The sequence below is a fragment of the Python bivittatus genome, unplaced genomic scaffold, assembly GCF_059951505.1.
Source record: "Python bivittatus isolate LINGU-HERP-01145 unplaced genomic scaffold, Pbiv_v1 ctg000410_np1212, whole genome shotgun sequence".
In the NCBI taxonomy this organism is placed as follows: Eukaryota; Metazoa; Chordata; class Lepidosauria; order Squamata; family Pythonidae; genus Python; species Python bivittatus.
In genome coordinates, this window is record NW_028277067.1 from 15,656,227 (window position 1) to 15,676,150 (window position 19,924).

General features: G+C 40.8%; 1 protein-coding gene across 1 annotated transcript in view; it reads right to left on the bottom strand.

Annotated features, from left to right (window-relative positions):
* The window catches only part of LOC103067724 (long-chain fatty acid transport protein 2-like), a 30,753-nt gene continuing 10,829 nt past the window's right edge, over positions 1-19,924 (bottom strand). The window contains exons 4-10 of the mRNA XM_007440176.4: positions 19,008-19,132; positions 17,726-17,920; positions 11,370-11,460; positions 6,664-6,862; positions 5,549-5,646; positions 2,013-2,143; positions 1-922 (exon numbers count right to left, since the gene is read on the bottom strand). Of these exons, the coding sequence (XP_007440238.1) occupies positions 746-922; positions 2,013-2,143; positions 5,549-5,646; positions 6,664-6,862; positions 11,370-11,460; positions 17,726-17,920; positions 19,008-19,132 (1,016 nt within the window). The 3' untranslated portion in view covers positions 1-745. The remainder of the gene's footprint in view (positions 923-2,012; positions 2,144-5,548; positions 5,647-6,663; positions 6,863-11,369; positions 11,461-17,725; positions 17,921-19,007; positions 19,133-19,924) is intronic.

Here is a 19,924-nt window from a genome sequence, read left to right on the forward strand (position 1 = left end):
TTTTCTGAGGCTGGAAGCTGTTTATCTGAATTTAAATGATAACATATATACATATAGGTTTGTAACTGACATGACATGATTCCTTGTAATAATTTTTAAAACCGACCATGAGAAACATCACATCAATTCTGGTTTCTAAAAATAGATTCCAGGCTCCCCACCTGGCCTTTGGCTCTATTAGACTTTCAACACCTGTATAGGTACTAATATTTGCATGCATGTGTATTACAAGCAGCAAATGGAGCAGGAGGTCTATGTTGTCCTTTCATATTGAAGGTGCATGAATCTTCCTTTAAGGTGAAGCCAGCGGTTTCAGCTACCCTTCACAGGCAGAGTGCATGGCCTTTGCTGGGCATAGTGAAGCACTCAAATGGAACACATTGTCTGACACACTTTTGAGGCAGAGGATGCCTGTTTCACACACCCTATAATGCATACACCCATTCCTTGTATAGTTATCCATCCACTGCAGAGCAAACAGCTCATGGGGGCACAAAAGGGCTCTTTATAAGGGAAAGCAAAAGAAGTAAAATGAAATTAACTTTTCTAAAGGTCCCCAAACTTGGTATGCAAGCTACGTACATATCCCAGGCTGGCAAATTAAAAAAAAAATCTGAGGTAATTGCTCCACTCCTTGACTCGAGTCAAGTCAAATCAAGTTCCAAATCAAGAAGCATCAAGCTGTTATGTTCCTGGGTTGCAATGCCACCAAGAGATGATGGCAAGATATCTCTTGAAGTTCTTTTTAGAGCTTCAGCTTCTTCTCTGTGATGGAACAGTAGATCTCTGGAGTCAGTGGCACGTAGCTCTTTTCTGAGTTGTCCAGGAAAAAGAGGGGTTCTCTGATGGTGATAGGGTCAAATTCTTCCCTCACCAGCTGATTTTTGCACAGCTTGAAGGTCCCCGTGATCTCTAGGGTCTCCTGCAATGAAGAGCAGCAAATCAGCCCATCGTTCCACTGCACTGCTAGAGCACACCAGACATGGCAGGATTGCAAGCATTGGGAGAAGAAGCCATTACTCTCAAGTACATGCTGCAGTTTCTCCAGAATGCACAACAGTAAGATGGGGGGTGCAGGGTGGAATGGATGAGGTGGCAATTTTCATTTGCGCCAGATTGGTAAATAGCACTCATATATATTGTATGAGATGGAACAAGTTCACTTTACTAGAGCGCAGGCTGCAAGCATATCATCATCATCATCATCATCATCATCATCATCATCATCATCATCATCAAAAAACTCCATAAGTACAACACAAGCACTGGCATTATTCTCCAATTGGGGTCCAACAGCAGCTTGGAAAGGTGATTTAGATTAGAAATTCTCCTTCCTACAATGGCTGCTTTGATTATAGGTCTCCTACATTATGTATAGTTTGCCTCGCTCAGTGTTAGGCAATTTTTGTTTCAATGGTGGGATAAGTTCTTGAGTTTCATCACCCACCTTGATGAAGAACTAGAAGGATCAGTTTTATAAAGAGGCACAGCAAGAGGTTGCCTTAGTTGGCAGAAGGTGGGAAGTGGCAAGAAGTTGCTGGAGAAAACAGTAATGTGCCACATGGCCTGATCCAAAGCCCCTAAATTAGCCTGCTACCATCAGGAAGATGTCCTGTTGCTAAGAAAAAAATCAGCTTCTATCTTGTTGGAATGGGAAGGGACACTCTCTTGTTTTTTGCCCCAACCAAGAAGATATTAGGCCAGTATTTCTCAAACTTGGGAACTTTAAGATGTGTGGACTTCAACTCCCAGAATTCCCCAGCCAGCCATATTAAACTCACCAAATTTGAGAAACACTGTATTAGGACAACCCAGAAGGTTGATTCCATGAAGGCCATAGCAGGATCAAAAACTCCTTTCACTCATGACTTCTATCTATCCAAGCACAGTGTGCTATTTATAATTCTTAACAAACCCACCAAAGTTTATTCACATTATATCAACTTGTCTTGCTCAGGCCTTATTTAGGCAAGAGCACAGTAAAGCAACAAGGAAACAGAAAGGAGTCTCACCCGGATGCGGACAAAGTGAGGTATGGCATAGTTTGGCAGGTAATTCTTGGTGTGGGCATATAACTGCTTTCCATCAAAGGACTCTCCCTCCTTTAGTTGTATTGCTGCCATCCCAATCTTTCCTTCATGCCCTGGAAAATACCAGAAAACCCAAATGCCTTTTCAGGATAGAAAGACATATCACAACATTGCTTTGGGATGAAAAGGTTTATACTGGAAGAACAGCAAGAGAAATTTTTGGCCTTCTCTAAGCCAGAGTGGGCAACTTCCCCTGTACCAGGGCCACCACTGATTCCTCAGATGAGCTGGAGGACCACAGAAGAGCTTCCAGCATTGTGTTGATATCACCAGAAAGGGCAGGGCTCATTTTTTGCTTGGTTTTTTCATGCTCTTTAGCAGGTTTTTTTAAAAAAAAGTGAATAGGAGCAAAAAAAAAAAAAAAAAACTTCGGGAGGCATGCCCATCCTTAAAAAATCCAGACTTCAGAAAGCAACCAGAAATCTCACTGCAAAAATCACTGCCCAAATAGCTTATTTTGCCAGTGTACTTCTGGGGCATTTTGTGGAAACTAGGCAGGAGACTAAAGTGAAAAGGGGACTGTTTGCACCCAGAAGGCCTCCCTTTCCATGCTCAGCCATATTGGCAGGGATGGGGGGAATCTGGAAAATCTCACTACCAGAAATTGTAATTATATAATGTTGGCACTTACGTTCTCAGTGTTCTAGGAGGTTGCAGCTGAGGTGCTAAAACTGAAATATGGTCAATGGATCGTGAATTTCATACACCTGTTCTAAGACAGTTTCCCCAAAAATTGTGTTCTCCCAAAATTGTAACTGTGCTGGATTACAACTCCTGTCATCCAGTTACTATGTCCCATTTCACTGGGAAAGGATCGATACACAGTTCAAGGTGGCATAAATGTTTCAATAATCAGGAACCCAAAGTTAACATTTAACTGATTTGGCCATGTAAAAGCTGATTCAAATATTTTCTTTATTAGCTTTGATTCAACTGGAAAGAACCTCTTCTGAACTGATCATTCAGACCAAACGTGGATGTAAAAGAACACCCACCCATCTCCATCTTAAATCTATATACTCCTAAAACTCTCATGTCTGTAATCTTCAACTGGGCAAAATGGTGCATCATAGGGCAACAGTTTTTTGAACCAAGGTACCTCAAATGGGCTAACTTACAGAATGTGTCCAAAATCCAGGACCTGTTACTCCCATGGGATTGAAATTTGTGGCTGCTCCGGCACCATTGTGTTGCCGTGCCACGGTGGTCAGCTCAAGTCACATGATTATCATGGGCGCATCCCTGATCTCTTTCCCACCTCCCTTTATCCTCTGTGCCCAATCAGCTGGTGGCAAGGCCCAATGAGTGAGCAGCGATTGGCTCCTTTGGAAACAAGGCAGAAATTTGAAATCTCTTAATGGCTGTGGGTGTTGAAGGAAGGATGAGGGAGTGACTTAGATACCTGCTGGCAAGGTAGGGCTGGCTGGGAGGTGCCGGTGGTCCATGGGTGAGCCCTTTTCCTCCGTTGAGAGAGGGTGCCCTTGGGGACACACCAGAATGGGGAACAGAGGTGCAGTATTCCTCACAGTCTGGGGCTCCCTTTGTTCCACCATGTGACCTGAGCTGACCACCCCAGCAATGTGGCAGGCAGTTCTGCAGGTCAGCTGAGAAGGAGAAGGAAGCTTCACCGGGGCTCTCCTGAGGGTTCTGAGGGGAGGGCAAATGGCTCAAGCCTATATTATATGTGGAAAGGGAGGGAGGGAGGGAGGGAGGGAGGGAGGGAGGGAGGGAGGAAAAGGGAGGAAGGAAGGTGTGAGGCACAGCCCAAGAGCAACAGGGAAACAATCCAGCCAAGTTCAGTTCTTTATTGCTTATGCCATATAGACAGAATCTTGCCAGACTAAATCTGTACTATGCTAACCTAAGACATATACTCTGGGAGAATCTAGGGAGTGGCTATCATAAATCTCTACTTCCCATGATCCTGCTCTGGACTGTGTTGCCTCTTGTCTCCCCCTTTTCCTTCCTGGAATGTGCTCCCTCTTTCCTGAGAACCTGGATCTCTACTGCATTCCATCACACCACCTCCCCTTCGCAGATACATTCCATCAAGGATGGATGGATGGATTGATGGATGGATTGATGGATGGATGGGAGGGAGGGAGGGAGGGAGGGAGGGTTTCTGATGCTCCCTGCCAGCTTCCCACAAGCAAAGTCAATGGGGAAGCCAGCAGCAAGTCGCAAGTTGCTCACACTCCCACTGCTTTTTTTTCTGTTTCTCTGTTTAGGTAAGGAAATATCTCTGAAACGATGACCCAGCAGGTCACAGTTTGTCTAGTGTTCTCTAAAATCTAGCCACCAAAGACAACCCTGCAATTTTTATTTTCCTGCAACTAATATGGATCATAGTGAAATGTAAAACAACAGAAAAACTTGAAGATTTGTAACAGTGCTTAAATTGGCAACCTCTATTTCTGTCCCCCTTTGAAAACAAAAACAAGAACCAAAACATGGAACTTTGAGCAAACACTACTTAAGTTGTTTGTGTATGTAAATACACACATAGAGAGACATATATGTTCAATGTTCATGTAACCATCCATAATTACTCTGCCAAAACTTAAAATCCATACTGTCTCCTTCCTGAGTAATTTTGTCTTTAAAACTGTCTCTTCCATGCCTAGAAAACCTATTCTACAGCCATCCTACCATAACCACCTTCCCAAAATCTGCTATGTCCAGGTGGTTAAAAAATTTTTTTTTTTAAATCCGCTTTCAATCGTGACTGATTCTATGGAGACTGCCTGAACGAGTCCCTGTAGTTTTCCTGGCAAGGTTTTTTTGGAAGTGGTTTGCCATTGCCTCCTTCCTAGGGTGGAGCCCAGCTGGCAGTCACCGGAAATCAAATCTCTTCCATTGCATTGCGTCCAGCAACTGGCAACCGATTCCTGTTTTCCCTTGCAGGGCGCCGCCAGCGTTTTTCCTCCCACCAGGGTGAGAGTATCTATTTATCTACTCGCTTACACTTTCGAGCTGCTAGGTGGGCAGGAGCTGAGGGCGCAAGACGGGAGCTCACCCCGCCACGCGGAGCTTGGGCTCGAACCACTGAAGCGTCGACCATTTCTGGCCAGCAACTTCCAGCATCATTCAGCTGCTGTGCCACCACAAAAAATAGTTTGCCTAAATATTATGTTTTACTTTTATGTTTAATTTTATTAAAAAATGCTGTAATTCTTATCTTCAATTTTTAAGTAGTCAGCCCTACTCCCATACATCAGATTAGACTGGCATTTCACAATAAACCACATCTTTTACTTGCATGTATTGTAAACCTTTTCAGAAATATTTGGGTTGACTATTATGCTTCAAAAAAATAAGACCTTATCTTTATATTTGCAATGTGATCAATATCCCTAAAGATTGTAACGGATAGGTCATGCAATGCCTGGTAAGATACTGGATGTCATTTTTTTACAGCCACTAAAGATAGGTTTCTTAAAGAATACATTTTGATCTACCTGGCACTGGTACTCCATACACATTGACTTCTTGAATAAATTCCAGCATAGCAAGGATTGTCTCAACTTCTGTAGTAGCCACATTCTCCCCTTTCCATCTATAGTACAGTGAAAAAGAAGTTATTACCACCATTTGTTCACTTTTATTACTGGATTTGCCAAAAATGACTTCGTTTGTTATTATTATGTAGCTGTAAACCTCAGCTGAGGCCCTTCTGCATTCCCTCCTAATGGTGGCCCTGGGTTTATAGCAGATTCAGACTGGACACTTCCTGGTTCACAAGTTATCTCCTTATCTACTTTCCCCGTAGCTCTCTGAAATGTTCAACCTGCTACATCTGTCTGTCTGTCTACCTGTCTGTCTCAGCCCAGAGACCACATAACAGCTGAGGTTTGAGTTTTGGAAGTTTCTTTTTTATTCATCACCAAAATTCTGCACTGGTTTAACACACACCCCTGTACACATAAAAGAAAATAAAAGCCAATCCCCGCTCCCCCCAGAAAGAAAGAAATCCATTGTTCATAATGTGACTCTGTCCAATTAGCATTATTACATCATCCCCAGATATATTGAATGCAGATTCTGCAATCCAAAGGATATCCGTTGCTGCCTTTAGTCACTTATCTCCTGGGCATGAACTGTCTAGAAATAAAGCTGGCTTACGAAATCCTTTTCTGGCTTTCAGCTGCTTCTGTCACTGTGCCCACAGGAATGGCCAGGTATGCTGCCTTGATGGTAGTTAACACAGCCCTCAGTTGGTGGACTCCTACCATCCTTTTCCCCTTCCACCCATGCCAGGAAAAGAGGAAGCCCAGCAACCCAGTATAAAATGGTTGCCCAAGGCAAAAGACACACTGGCCAACTGGAATGGAGGCATTTATGTAGGACTGAGTGAAAAGAAGCAGGCAGACTGGACTGTCCCGTTTGCACCAAAAGAGGGGGAAAGTACTCCTAGAGCTAGAGAACTTAGATGGAGATCTTCTTCCCAGCAGCCTAGGAATGGGCTGAGGATGTCATCTATTCCTGACCTCCCAAAATGATAGATAGCCTGTACAATATCTGTGCTAGAGTAAGCAGGGAGTTCAGATCAACCCTTAATGTCTGTGGGACTCACCGGAAAGTATCTCCCACTCGGTCCTGGAAATATATAAAGCCATCATGGTCTTGCATCAAGAGGTCACCACTGTTGAAGTAGCTGTCTCCCTTCTCTAGGACATCCTGGAGAATCTTTTTCTTTGTTTTCTGAGGGTCTCCTGCATAGCCATGGAATGGAGTCCTCACAGTGATCTTGGACACTAGTAAACCTGTTTCACCTGCAATTTGGAATCAATTAATATTCATTCTCTGGCAAAGACATTATTTTCAACTCAGGTTATTGGGTTTTCCAGAAAACATTCTAGAACATTTCCAGCAATAATTAAAAATTGATTTTCTTATTTAATTTTGATAAGCTAATCAAGCAAATGTCATATTAATTCTGTGTACAATATCAGTATGTGAAAAATGTTTCTAATTCTCAGAAGTAGTAAATTACATTCAAATAGTTGCTTTTATTTAGAGGAAAGCACAGATTTAGAAAAGTGAACTTAATACAGCCTTTTTAGTGGTAGCCCAAAAGTTATGAAACTTTTGTCTAATTGATTGATGCATCCCTTTCTATTGAAAGTGTGGCCCTTACTTGTTTCCCTTCCTTAACCTCATGAACAGGTGTCCTATATATCTGTACAAAGTTGTGCATCACCAAATATGGATTTGACTCTTAAAAGTGGTTTCTAAATGCTTCAATAGAATTATTAAAATAAAATCAGTGTAATAGTTAACAGAATCAACAGTTTACTACAAATCCTATTATCAGAGGCAGGCAAGTCTATCCTTGACTTCAGCTTGAGAGAAAAATTAGACTAGCTTTTCTATAAATCGCCCAACATTGGTCACACCTCCTTTAGGAGCTCTCCAATGTTGGGGTTCCCCAATCTCAGGGAAAAACAACCACCACCATGATAAAAGAAGGAAATTGTTGGATTTCTCCATTTGAGGTTGGAGCTCCAGTCTAGACTTTGGAGGGGAAATCTAACAAACCTATGCTGTCCCAAGAATATGATTTAAGTCAGGAAAGCCAGATGCAAAAGTGGGTAACATTCTTGCACCTTTAAGAGTTGTGCAAAAGGAAATTTTTATTAGTGCAACTTGTTCTGCTTTTGCATCTCTTACTAGTAGACTATGAATATGTAACCACCTTTCAGAAAGAATTAACAAAGAAAATCTAACAATGGAGAAACAGGCTCTTTCCTCCCCCCCCAAAAGGTCAATCATATTCAGACAGTCTACACATCACCAGGGCCCAGTTCCCATGACTTGAATAGTAGTCAGTAGACATAATTAGGGATGGCTGGCTCTGTTTTGTCCACTCAGCCATCACAAAGGAGGCAAGGGGCTGCCACTTTGTGGTCCACTTCCCCTGTGTTTTCCTCCCCACCACCCCAACCATAGTGGGGGAAAAAACCCATAACGGCATTCATTTTTCACTCCCTTCCTCTGTGTGGCTACAGATGTGAAAAATGAAAGAGCAATAGAGACAAAGTGCCTAGAAAGGTCCTGTTTTTGGTAGACTATGACTGCATCTCAATGTTAGAAAAGGTACAGTAAGTAAGGGTTAGTTTTAAAGCCAATGCCAGCGGTGCCCACAGTAGGTCTGAGGAGAGTTAAGTTAACGTTGTCCAACTCTGTATTTAGAGCTAAATCTAAGTCTAAGTTACCTACCACTGATCATTATTTTTAAGATCTCCTTTAAATCCTCCTTTGCGGTCTGGAGGAAGGCGGTCGTCATTATTATGGGGTGCCACTGATAGGCAGCATTGGATTACCAGCTAAGCATTACTGTTCAACCATTGAAAGGAATATGTTCATCCTTAAACACAGGATTCTTTATTCTGACTGAGAATGGGCTTTGATCCAAGGGCTCCCAGATCTGGTTGCAAAATGCCAGATAACCACTAGAAGGGAGCAAAGAGACCTTGTCACTTACAGCCCAGAAATGGTTGCCCCTTTTTTATCTTATTATTAACATATAGAACAATCTTGGTGTCAAGCAAATTGGACAGTTTGTTTTTAAAATATATAACTGTAATGTTTAAGTTGGTTTAGAACAGACTTTCTTCACCTGGCCATGCTGGTTGGGATTTCTAGGAATTGTAGCCCCCAGTTTACCTGGAAGCCCCAAGTTAGGAAGCTGGTTTGGTATATTTACAAGGTGTGTGGGAATTTTTTTATTATTGGTACATAATTGTTTATGATGAAGTATAATTTTATTTTATATTTAACAAATGGCACTTGCAATAGCATGGTGCCAATTGGAGGATTCAGCAGGGTTCTAGCTATCAGCCCCATTGCATAGACCAGACCAGGAAATCAACCCCATCAGAATGCTAAAACTACTTTGATTGAGATTGGCTATAATAATAGAATCTTGCAAGTCTCATTGTGCTTTACGTCCTCCCCCTTCTTATACCCTACTGAATTAAGCACGTGTCTGTCTCAGCTGCTTCTGAATGTTATCTCATATTTCTGCATTTAAGAAAAGGGTTCAGCCCCTTTTTCCTAGATACTGGTTCCTGCATTATTTCCATCAAGGTCATCTTTCTTACTCTTTACATTAGCCAACTAGCCATGTTTCTTCTCAGAATACTCTCACCCCTCAACCCACTGTGATTTTTTGTTTCCCCTTGGCATCACTCAGCAATCTGAGGCTAATAGCTGTGCCCCATCTTTTAGGGAAAGGGGGCGATGGAAACATGGGGAGGAAGAATTACTGTAACTACTAGCACTTTCCCTGGTACTGGAATAGAATGGAAGTTGTAGAGTGGCACCACTTCCATCTGCTACAGAAACAGGTAGGATGCCAGTATCAACACTGGTGGCCTCTGAGCTTGCTCTATCTGGCTGTTTGGTTCTGCCCATCAAGGTTTTCTGTGGGTATCTTCTTCCTTGGATCATTCTATAGAAATGGCACTTGCTGAATGAATCTACTATCAGTATATAATGGGGGCAAAATCATAAAAACATAAGAATAGCCATGGCCATCTTAATCCAGCATTTTGTTTTCCTAAAAGACCAACCAGATGGCTCTGGGGTGTTCACAAGCAAGAGATAGAGAGATCTCTCTTTCTTGCTGTTGATCCCCTGCAGCTGGTATTCGGAGACATGCTGCCTCCAACATGGAGGTAGCATCAAATCTCAAGATGAATAGCTGTTGATAGATCTGTCCTTCATAAATTTATTCAGTCCTTTTTTAAACCCATCCAGGTGAGTAGCCATCACTATGTTTCAGGTTAATGAATGAATAGTGTACAGTTGGTGCAGGGGGGCTGAGCTACACTTGACCTTTGAGTGGTTGGGACCAAGATGAAAACAATATTTGACAATTCACTTTTGATTAACACCCTTATTACCAATACATTTAATAATTCTATATTTAGAATTAGAAGGCCTGAGGCTGCAAGTCTGCCCTCCAGATACATGGCCATAAGTGAACAAGAGTGCTATATAGTAGACAGGAGGCTGGAAAAAAATTAGAATAATCTCTAATGTGCATAAATGGCCTGGGGCCTTTGTCCTGAAAAACCCAGGCTCAAGAGTAACGCGAGTCCCAAACACATCTCTAAAAAGAGGCTAAGGTGTTGCTGGATAACCAGCCTTTCTGTCACTCAAGTCATCTATCTGGTAGCACCTTTTCCAACAAGTTTTATTAAAAAGGCATAAGCTTTTGCAAGCTTAGATCACTTCATCAGATGCACAGAGCATCCTGGGAAGTTAAAATGCTCTGATATTACTTTGTCTTTGTTTTGAGTCTCAATATCAGATTTGTGTCCATTAATTAATTGGCACAAAGCTTGTCCTGTTTGTCCTATGTAGAATCCATGGGGTCATTGCTAGCAGATGATGACATATGCCACATTAGAAGAAGCGTATGTGAAGGCAGCTTTAATCTTGTGTGTGCATTTGTTGGAGTCTGTGATGATCCTGTTAGTGTAAATATAAATGTGGGGGCAAAGTAAAACCAAACTCTGCAATAAACTAAGATGTCAGTTTAGTTTCCTTCTGATTCTTTGCTACCATAGACTAACACACCCTCCTCCTACAATATCAAGTCATCTACTTCACATGGAAAAAAGAGATATGGTACTGATCTGAGCTGTTTTGATTGCTGTAGCCATTAGAAAGCGACTGGATGTGCACAGACTTGTTTATATAATTGCAATGCCTGCAGAGAACTTATGGCCAATTAGCGCACACACACACACCCTCCTCTAAGTCAATGCCTGAGCACAGTCAGGTATCAGCCAATCATTTCCTGGCTCACAGCAAGGGTGTCTCCCCACTGCTCAGGTTTACACCAAATACATAAACACTTTTCTTCCTCCATAAAACAGGAAAAGGCTAAACTGCTGACTTTTCTAGGCTTGTCATCTGTTATCTTCAGAGTACCATATTTTAATCCCTTTACTCAAACATGAAGTGCAGCCTTCATATTGGGATCCCAAGAGCTGGGAGGAGGGATGAATCAGATTTCTCCAGGTATCTCATGTAACCCTCCCCATGCAACTGAACTTGCAACTCATTCACTGCTGTGACCAAGTTTTCCCTGTTCAGTGGAAAACTCATAGCTGGCACTGAGACAACCCAGGACTTAACCTTTAAGGTCTGTGACTGACCACAGCAACATCTGACCATTGGCAGTGAGGGGAGGACCTGTTTCATCCCTGGAAGCAGCCTATAACTCAAAGCCCAATCCGTGTCCAAACAGAAATTTTATGAACATACCTGGGGCCACCGGGAGGCAGTATCCGTTTTCATTCCTCACAACCTCATCCTGGTCAATATCGTATTTAATTAATTCAAACTTTGCCAGTTTCTGAAGTAGAACAGACAGAAATTGGAAAGAGCCACAAAGTAGAAATTCTAAGCAACTCCAGCAGTTTATAGGCCACAAAGTCCCACAAGAACTTTTTCTGTGCCCCTTGAATGAATGCCCCCAATTTGGTGACTAACTGCTAAATAATGTAATAATGGCATTCTGTACTTTTATTCAGAAATTAGAATTAATATAGGTAGACTATGATTCTCGGGTGTTTTTACTTTTTCTTTTTAAAACAGAAACCCCTGAAAGGGTGAAAACGAGGAGGTGGTCTGATCTCAATCTATTGAGTGATATAAATTGCATCTCTGTCATTCCCCCTTCAGAGTACTGATTCAGCATCCCCAAATGTACGGTTTATAACAATAAACCTGCCCTCCCTCCAATGGCATCAAGGTAGAATATGTAGCCCCCTCCCCTCCTTATCTGAATCACTCTTGGGGGCAGGTTGGGCTGGATGAATGGTCTGAGCATACCCAATAAGCTTTGTAGCTGATCCAAGATCTAAATCAAGGTTTCCACTTTTAAGACAGAGCTCTACTTCCAAGACTAGCAACTTGGTGCTCTTCAGAAGTTTTGGATAACATCTATCCACCCTTGCCATCACCCACCCTGACTGGCGCTGAACAGAAATTTCAGAAATCTGGAAGATAGCAGCTTGCCTCCTCTTGCTCTCACTGGTATATCTTAGTTTCTGATATAGTTGAACATGTAGTATGCAGTCTGTAAGCACAATAACAAATAAATTCAGGGGTCCAATGGATGATGTGGGAGGGGCTGCAATGGTTCCTTGATTCCTATGGCAATTTACAGGAGCATGAAGAGGCCTGAGATATAGTGCCTGTCACATCATCACTCCTGGCAGTTCAGACCAATTGGACCTTCAGACACACTTTCCAAAGCTTTGGGGAGAGAGCGCCTGGAGCTCTAGTTGGCCTGAAGCATTGTATAACTACATCTGAACTCAAATCAAACATGACCTGGAATGAGAGCTGGTGTGCAATTTTGCAGTGGTGAAAAATCATTGTTTGGTTTTCTAATGTGCAAGGATCAAAGATCAAAACAAGTTAATACTCCCTGCTCCTGATCAATAAATTCGAGGACTTTTCTCTTTTTTTACACATTTCATTATGGGTGAGAGCAGACTCTCAAGGACCTTTGAGACAACCATTTTACCACGCCAGCAGAATATTTCATACACACCCCATTTACAGGTTGCCTAGATAATGCCACTACTATTCAGTACGTAGTCCAATTTGTATATGCTCTTCCACCATATCTTTCCCTGCTGCAGATTTTTTTTTCCTCATAAACTTGCCCAGCCCTTTGACTACTTGAACATCCAAACATTCCCCATCTCTTCTTCAGTTCTTTAGTGACAGTCTGTTATGATATTTTTCTAGAGGCATGTTTACTTTCTCCCCTCTAAGTTTTTGCATGACTCTGTAAGTTCTCATATCATGTCCATCCTTCAGAGACATCAAAGTCTCAATTGCTTATTCAGTTGATTTCTCTTTCCCCCATGCCAGAATTTAAAAAAATAAAATAAAACCCTCGCCAAAATTCAAAAAAGCCTCTCCTTAGAATTAATGGGCTTTGATATTCTTTTAGTCATAGGGCTTATATGTGTGACAAACCTAGTATGGCACCACAGTGCCCCCTAGAGCATCTAATACATTAACCTTTTGCTGAAATGCCTAAACAGAATTCAGTGTTTGCTTCCCCAAAAAGCAACTCCTATATAAACTTTTTAGACAAAGCCATAACTGACAAAAATCAGACTGCTTTTATCATTCTCCCACCAGATCTTTAAGGAAGGTGGGTTCAGAGAATAGGCAATTTTTGATACGTTGGCTAAACCTAGGACATCAGAGATGGAGCATTTTCCTTGACTAAGCAAAGCAAGAGTTTTCCCAAAAAGCTGGGTTTACATTGTCTCCTACATTCTGTGAAACTAGGATACTACTCAAGAAAACAGAAGAAGCGGAGAGACTGCCTAATAACATTCATACAGAAGATTCAAATAATTTATCTTTTCTATTGTTCCCTCTACAATGAACCCTAAAATAAGTTGAAACCCAATAATTTATTTAAAGAGGTAATAAGTAACAAAGTTTAGCTAGGTTTAGTATGCTGACTGGAGACCAGAGTATCATGCTAACCCCTAATTCATTCAAGATGAAGACTTCTTCAATAATAGTGTGGATCCATTACTCATCCATGTGGGCATCACAAGCAGGAAAGCAGTGTGAAACTTACAATTTCATGAAAGGATAAGAATGAAGGCAGCTTGCAACATACTACCATCAGAAGTGAAACAACTACAAAGCAGACCATTTTTCTAGACTTGGACTATCATTTCCAACCTCTAGCCTCCAAGGAAGCTTCTACAAACATGAACGAGCTAAAAAAAAAAAAATCCTCCTACAGCTTGATCCAAGTGCCAGTAATCCATCACCAGTTACCAAGAAGAAGAGAAGAATTGTAGGTAACTCTCTCTTGAGAGGCACAAGAGAGTGAAGTTTCCATTTGTCATCCAGATCTTTCATCTTGACATGTACAGTATGTTGTCTCTCAGGTGCTTGAATCCAAGATGTGATGGAAAGACTGACAAGCCTCAGCAGGTCTAATGAGCCTTGTCAGATCTTTCTTACTTATTCATGCGAGCACAAATGATACTACAAAGCGTTACCTCCAGTGTATCACTAGTGACTTTATGGCTTTGGGGAAGAGGGTGAAGGACCTTGGGGTACAAGTGGGCTTATCATTAGTACTTCCCATTGAAAGCAAAAGCCAGAAAAATGAAAAGAAGTTTTTCTAGTGAACTTCCACTGGCAATGTTGGTCCAAGTTTGGGATTTCAACAGTAGTGCAAACTTGTGGAAAGAAGGATGGCTTTGCAGACATAGACTTCATCTCACTAAGTGGGAAACTACATCTTTAGAAAAGAACTGACTAACCTGATCAGGAGGGGTTAAAACTAAAATACAAGGGGAAAGGAGTTGTAAGGTCATGGATGAGTAACACATTGGCACGTAATAGACTGAACACATCAGGAAGTTTAAGTTTAATAGAAAAAAAAAGGAAATTCAGACATAAAGGAAAAAGGAGATTGAACATAGGGAGTCTATCCCATTATCTGAAATGTCTCTACACTAAAGAATGAAGTATGGATGAGCTGAATGTAATGAGGAACAAAATCAAGTATGATATAATAGGGATCACAGAAACATGGTGGGATGAATCCCACTGGTAGGACATTGGGTTTGATGAGTACACTTCCTGATGGTAACATCTGGATTAAGATAAAAGGGCAAGCTAACAGAAGGAGTGTCTTGCTAGGAATCTGCTATAGACAACCAAACCAATCACAAGAGCAAATGAAGATTTATCAAAGCAGATAACTGAAGCCTAAAAAAATGAATTGGTTATGATAGAAACTTTAAACTCCTCAGACATCTGTTGGAAGATTAATTCTGCCAAATACAAGGTGTCAGGACAATTCTTGACATTTTTTCTTTCAAAAGGTTTAAGTGGGCCTCAGGAAATCTACTACTTTAGAGATGGTCCTTACTAACAGGAAGGAGGTGACTGATAATATTAAAGTGCTGAGGACTCTGAGTGCAATTAACCCATTGTTAGAGTTCTTGATTTTAATATTTTTTTTAAAAAAAACTGGTTAAAAAAACAGTCAAACACATGCCATGGATTTTAGAGAGGGAGGGAGGGAGGGAGGGAGATTTTAATAATTGACCTACTGGTTAAGGTGCAAGACTAGGAATAAGCAAACCTGAGTTTTAATCCTGCCTTAGGCATGGAAATCAACTGGATAACTTTGGACCAATCATTCTCTCACAGGCCTAGGAGAAAACCAATGACAAACCATTTCAAAAAAATGTGGAACTGCAAAAGTGCTGGAGGACTGTAGTCCCCCTCTTAAGGAAAAAAAAAAGGATTCCAGTAATTATCAACTAATGAACCTAAGATCAGTATCTGGAAAATTGTTAGAATACATGATAAAACAGGTCATTTGTAACCATCTTAAACACAATGTCATAATTGCTAAGAGTCAGCATGGCATTGTCCAGAATAGGTCACATGAAACAAATCTTGTCTCCTTTGACTAAACAATTACTGTAGTAGATAAGGGGAATGAGATAGATAGATAGATAGATAGATAGATAGATAGATAGATAGATAGATAGATAGATAGATAGATAGGCAGGCAGGCAGGCAGGCAGGCAGGCAGGCAGGCAGGCAGGCAGGCAGACAGACACAGACATATACACACATACACATACACATACACACACACACACACACCTCAATTTCAGCAAAGTTCTTGACAAGTTTGCTACATGACATTCTCACTGGTAAGCTGTTAAAGTGTGGTTCTGGTTTCAATGGCACTCTAGTAAGGTGGATCCATAATTGGCTATCTAACTTCAGAGAGTCAGCACTAATGGCTCTACATCACGTTGGAGAGCAGAGAGCAGTGGGGTCTGGTGGGATTCTGTCTTAGGGCTAGTATTAGTCAATCTTTTTATTAATGACCTGAATAACAAAATTGATGAGCTGCTTATCAAATTTGCAGATAACACAAAACTGGAAGGTGTGACCAACACCCAGAGTGATAAAATGAGACTGCAGTTTAATCTGCACAGGTTGAAAAACTGGGGTAAGAGGAACAAGATGTCCTTCAACAGGGAAACTTTACATTTAAGGAGCAAGATAGGAAATTCATAGCTTGGAAGCAGTACCCCAGAAAAGGACTTGGTTGTGATAATTAACAATAAACTGTACATCACCCAGAAATGTAAGGTAGCTACTATAATGGCTAATGCTTTTTGGGGGGTCGCGCTAGAAGAAGCAATGTATCAAAGATGTGTGAAGTCTCATCTTGCCTCATTGGAAGGGTGGGCTTTATTACATATTAGAAGTACAACATTTGTTCAGATCATGGATTTAAATAAATAATCCCATCCTCAGGCAAAACAGATTTAAAAAGAAGTTCATCCCGTGTCATTTGTATTATGACTTGTGAAGTGGCATAATAGGACAGCTAAAAAGACTAGGGGCTCTTCTAAATTGGGGATGTAGCTCCATGAATGGGAAAAGATGCCTTCTCTACATTTTCATGGCCCTATTATTGGTGTGGTTGTAATTGTGCGAGGTCCCACTTCTCCTGTCACATGTGCCCCAAATCACTTAACTAAAGCAAGAGGAAGCAAAGATCTGGCATGAAGGGAATGCAGGAGGGAGATCATCATTGATGGATCAGTGTTTCTCAACCTTGGCAACTTTAAGATGTGTGGACTTCAACTCCCAGAATTCCCCTGCCAGCCATGCTGGCTGGGGAATTCTGGGAGTTGAAGTCCTCACATCTTAAAATTACCAAGGCTGAGAAACACTGATCTATAGTATTATCTAAAAGAGCTCAAGCTACTAATCACAAGGTGATTGATTCAAATCTCATCTTCCTTCCTCATGTTCTCTATCCATCTGAAATAATAATATTGCTTCCTTTACAGGATCGTTTTAGTGGTTACAGAGAGCTAACGTAAAATGTTTCGGTGTAAACAAATGTTAAATATTATTATGAGGTATACTAATAACACATTATTCCAGTGATTAGTTGCACTCCAAATGTGCCTTCAGTCTATGAAATTGAAATAATGGTGTGTAAACAAAAGGATAGTTAGGAATCACTGTTATTTATAGAGGTTAAACTGACATAATCCCACCAAAAATCTGAGGTGAGATAACTGGAAAAGGGGAGGTATTTAAACAGAAGGCATTTATATTCATTTTAGTTATATTTAGTTTATATAAATGCGACAGCAACTCTGATATTGCTCAGCAGTGCTCTCTTGTCATCTAGTAAGATGGTCCCGTACTGGGAACCCTAAAGATGCCAAGGCAGATTTGCTTTCCCAACACGTATCTCACATGAATGGCATTTCACACAATAGTTTGTCCATTTAAAACTAAGTAGTTCTTTTATTATTCAAGGAGAGAGAGAGAAAGAGAGAGAAGGTGGCTAAATAATTTTCTAATTTGAGGCTAGACCTCTAATGTCAGAGAATTAACGTATCACTTCTCTGGGCAAAACAATTCCTATAATCTCCAAGCAGAGTGGGAATAATAGGTATTGAAGTTCAAGCAATAGTACTAAAGTGAAGATGCTGTAATGGTAACTGGGATTATGTTTCCACCAATCAGCTTGCTAGATCTTCTTGATCAAGATGTCTGGAACATATTACCTTATGGAGGAAATGAGTCCTTCCTACAGCCCCAACTTTTCCAGTGTAGTTAACAAAGCCAATATTCCCTTCTGTAGCTCCGTAGAACTCATAGATCTTAAGGCATCCAAATCGGGAGAGAAATTCTTTCCAGACCTCTTTCCTCATGCCGTTGCCTATGGCCAGTCTCACGCTGTGATCACGGTCATTGTCCTTCTGCAAAGTAACTTAGTAAGAGAATCTACAATATTCAATAACATTTATAAATACATGGTTTCCTGATCATCTAAGATGAATAAGAGTCAATTCCAACCAGATTCAGATCCCTTACCAAAAGTTATTCATTTTATTCTGAAAACATCTTGACTAGATTACTACATTACAGTAGGTAAGCTTGCTTAGGAAAAACATACACTATACTAAATGACTTTGATAGCTGCACTTTTTGCACAGGCAGATTGCACACCCTAATTCTAAAAAGGCTGAAATGGTTGTAGTGATCTAGGCTGGACATAAATCGAGACCAGAAAATTTCTAGCCTGCAGTCTGAATACCGACCTATGAAAAATTCCATGCTTTCTACCAGGTTCCTGCCAAGCTCCAACCATCTCTTTAGACCTTGCCCCTTCTCCCTGGCCCCTATTTTTGTCTGAGCCAAAAGAGAATAGCTCTTCTTTCTGATCAGCAGCTGACTGGAAAGAAGAAATTTTCTTAGGCAAAATCACAAAATATACTCCATTGAGCTCATAAATGCATAGGTCCCTCTCCCCTCCTCAGTGCTAAACCCCCCAACCCAAAAAATGCAGTGGTAAAGTATAATGATATTTTAAAATAGACTCCACTGATATTAAGGGAGATATTTTAAAGCCTCAAGATAGCTGGAGGGGCATTTTTGAACAAAGGTGGTAATGGAGGCTGAAAGATTCTTCCCTCAAGGGGGCTTCAAAATAATCTCTACTGAGGTCATTGGAGGTGATTTAAAGCCTAATTTCCAAGTCTGTGAGTGGAAAGGACAGGGTTTTCAGGAATATATGAATGCAGAAGTTAATGTGTAAATGAAGTAGTTATGCGTGCTTAACAAAGTTACATAGCTAAGGTACAAGGGAAACAGCAGAATAATTCATTTTCATTCTTTGCAATATTCATCTCCCCCTGCCCACCAAAATGTTATACATATACATATACATATACATATACATATACATATACATATACATATACATATACACATACATCCATATCCATATCCATATCCATATCCATATCCATATCCATATCCATATCCATATCCTCTTTTGATTACCTTTGGTGCATTACATAGATAGCGCATTGTTTCTCCCACATATTGGATCACAGAAACATTATATCGCCTGCAGTTGTTCCAGAAATTGGAAACAGAGAACTTTGGCCCTAAGACACAGGTAGCTCCTTGTGAAAAACAGATAAAGAAGGTTACTTAAGGACAGATGTTATTGTTCAATGAAGCAGCAGAAAAATGCGTTCAAATCAACGAGTGTCACTAATGGAATAATGGGCTTGAATACCATCACACCAAACTCAGGCTCAGGTATGAGATTTGGAGTTCTTCCTATATTTCAGGCATGTTGAAAGCTACCACCTCCTTGACTGATTGCTGCAACCAGTATCTTGGAGAATGAATTACAGGCGGAAGATTGCTTTCAGCAGAAAATCAGTGTGGGGCCGTGGGGTCACCAGCATGTTGCAGATCTGACAGCTGCCTTTTCTTCCAAATAAAATGTGGCCACTAAAGAACCGTTTCGAAAAACCAAACTGTGTAGTTTCGTCTTTTGATTGCTTTGAACAAATGATTCATGATGTTTCCTTGAAGGCACATTTTAGTCATATTAAAATTCTCTCCCTCCCTCTCTTTTCTCAAGATGCTGGGATTGGACATTCTGTCTGCAAATTCTGAGAATCTGTAGTCCCAATACATCTGGAAGGAACCAGACTGGGGAGGGCTGATTGTGAATGGCATCCTTTCTGTTTGGTGCTGCTTTTGACATTTCTTCCTGTTTGGAGTATATTTGCTTGTTAACTCCATATTTAGGTATGCAAAATGGTATACACCAAGAATTTTGCATTAGGACATAGAGTTTAGAATAAAGTATACGTATATCATATTTCTTTCTTTTCCATTATCCATTTTAAACAACTCAGTAACTAGGGATTTCTAAGATGTCAATTAGAAGCAAAACAGAA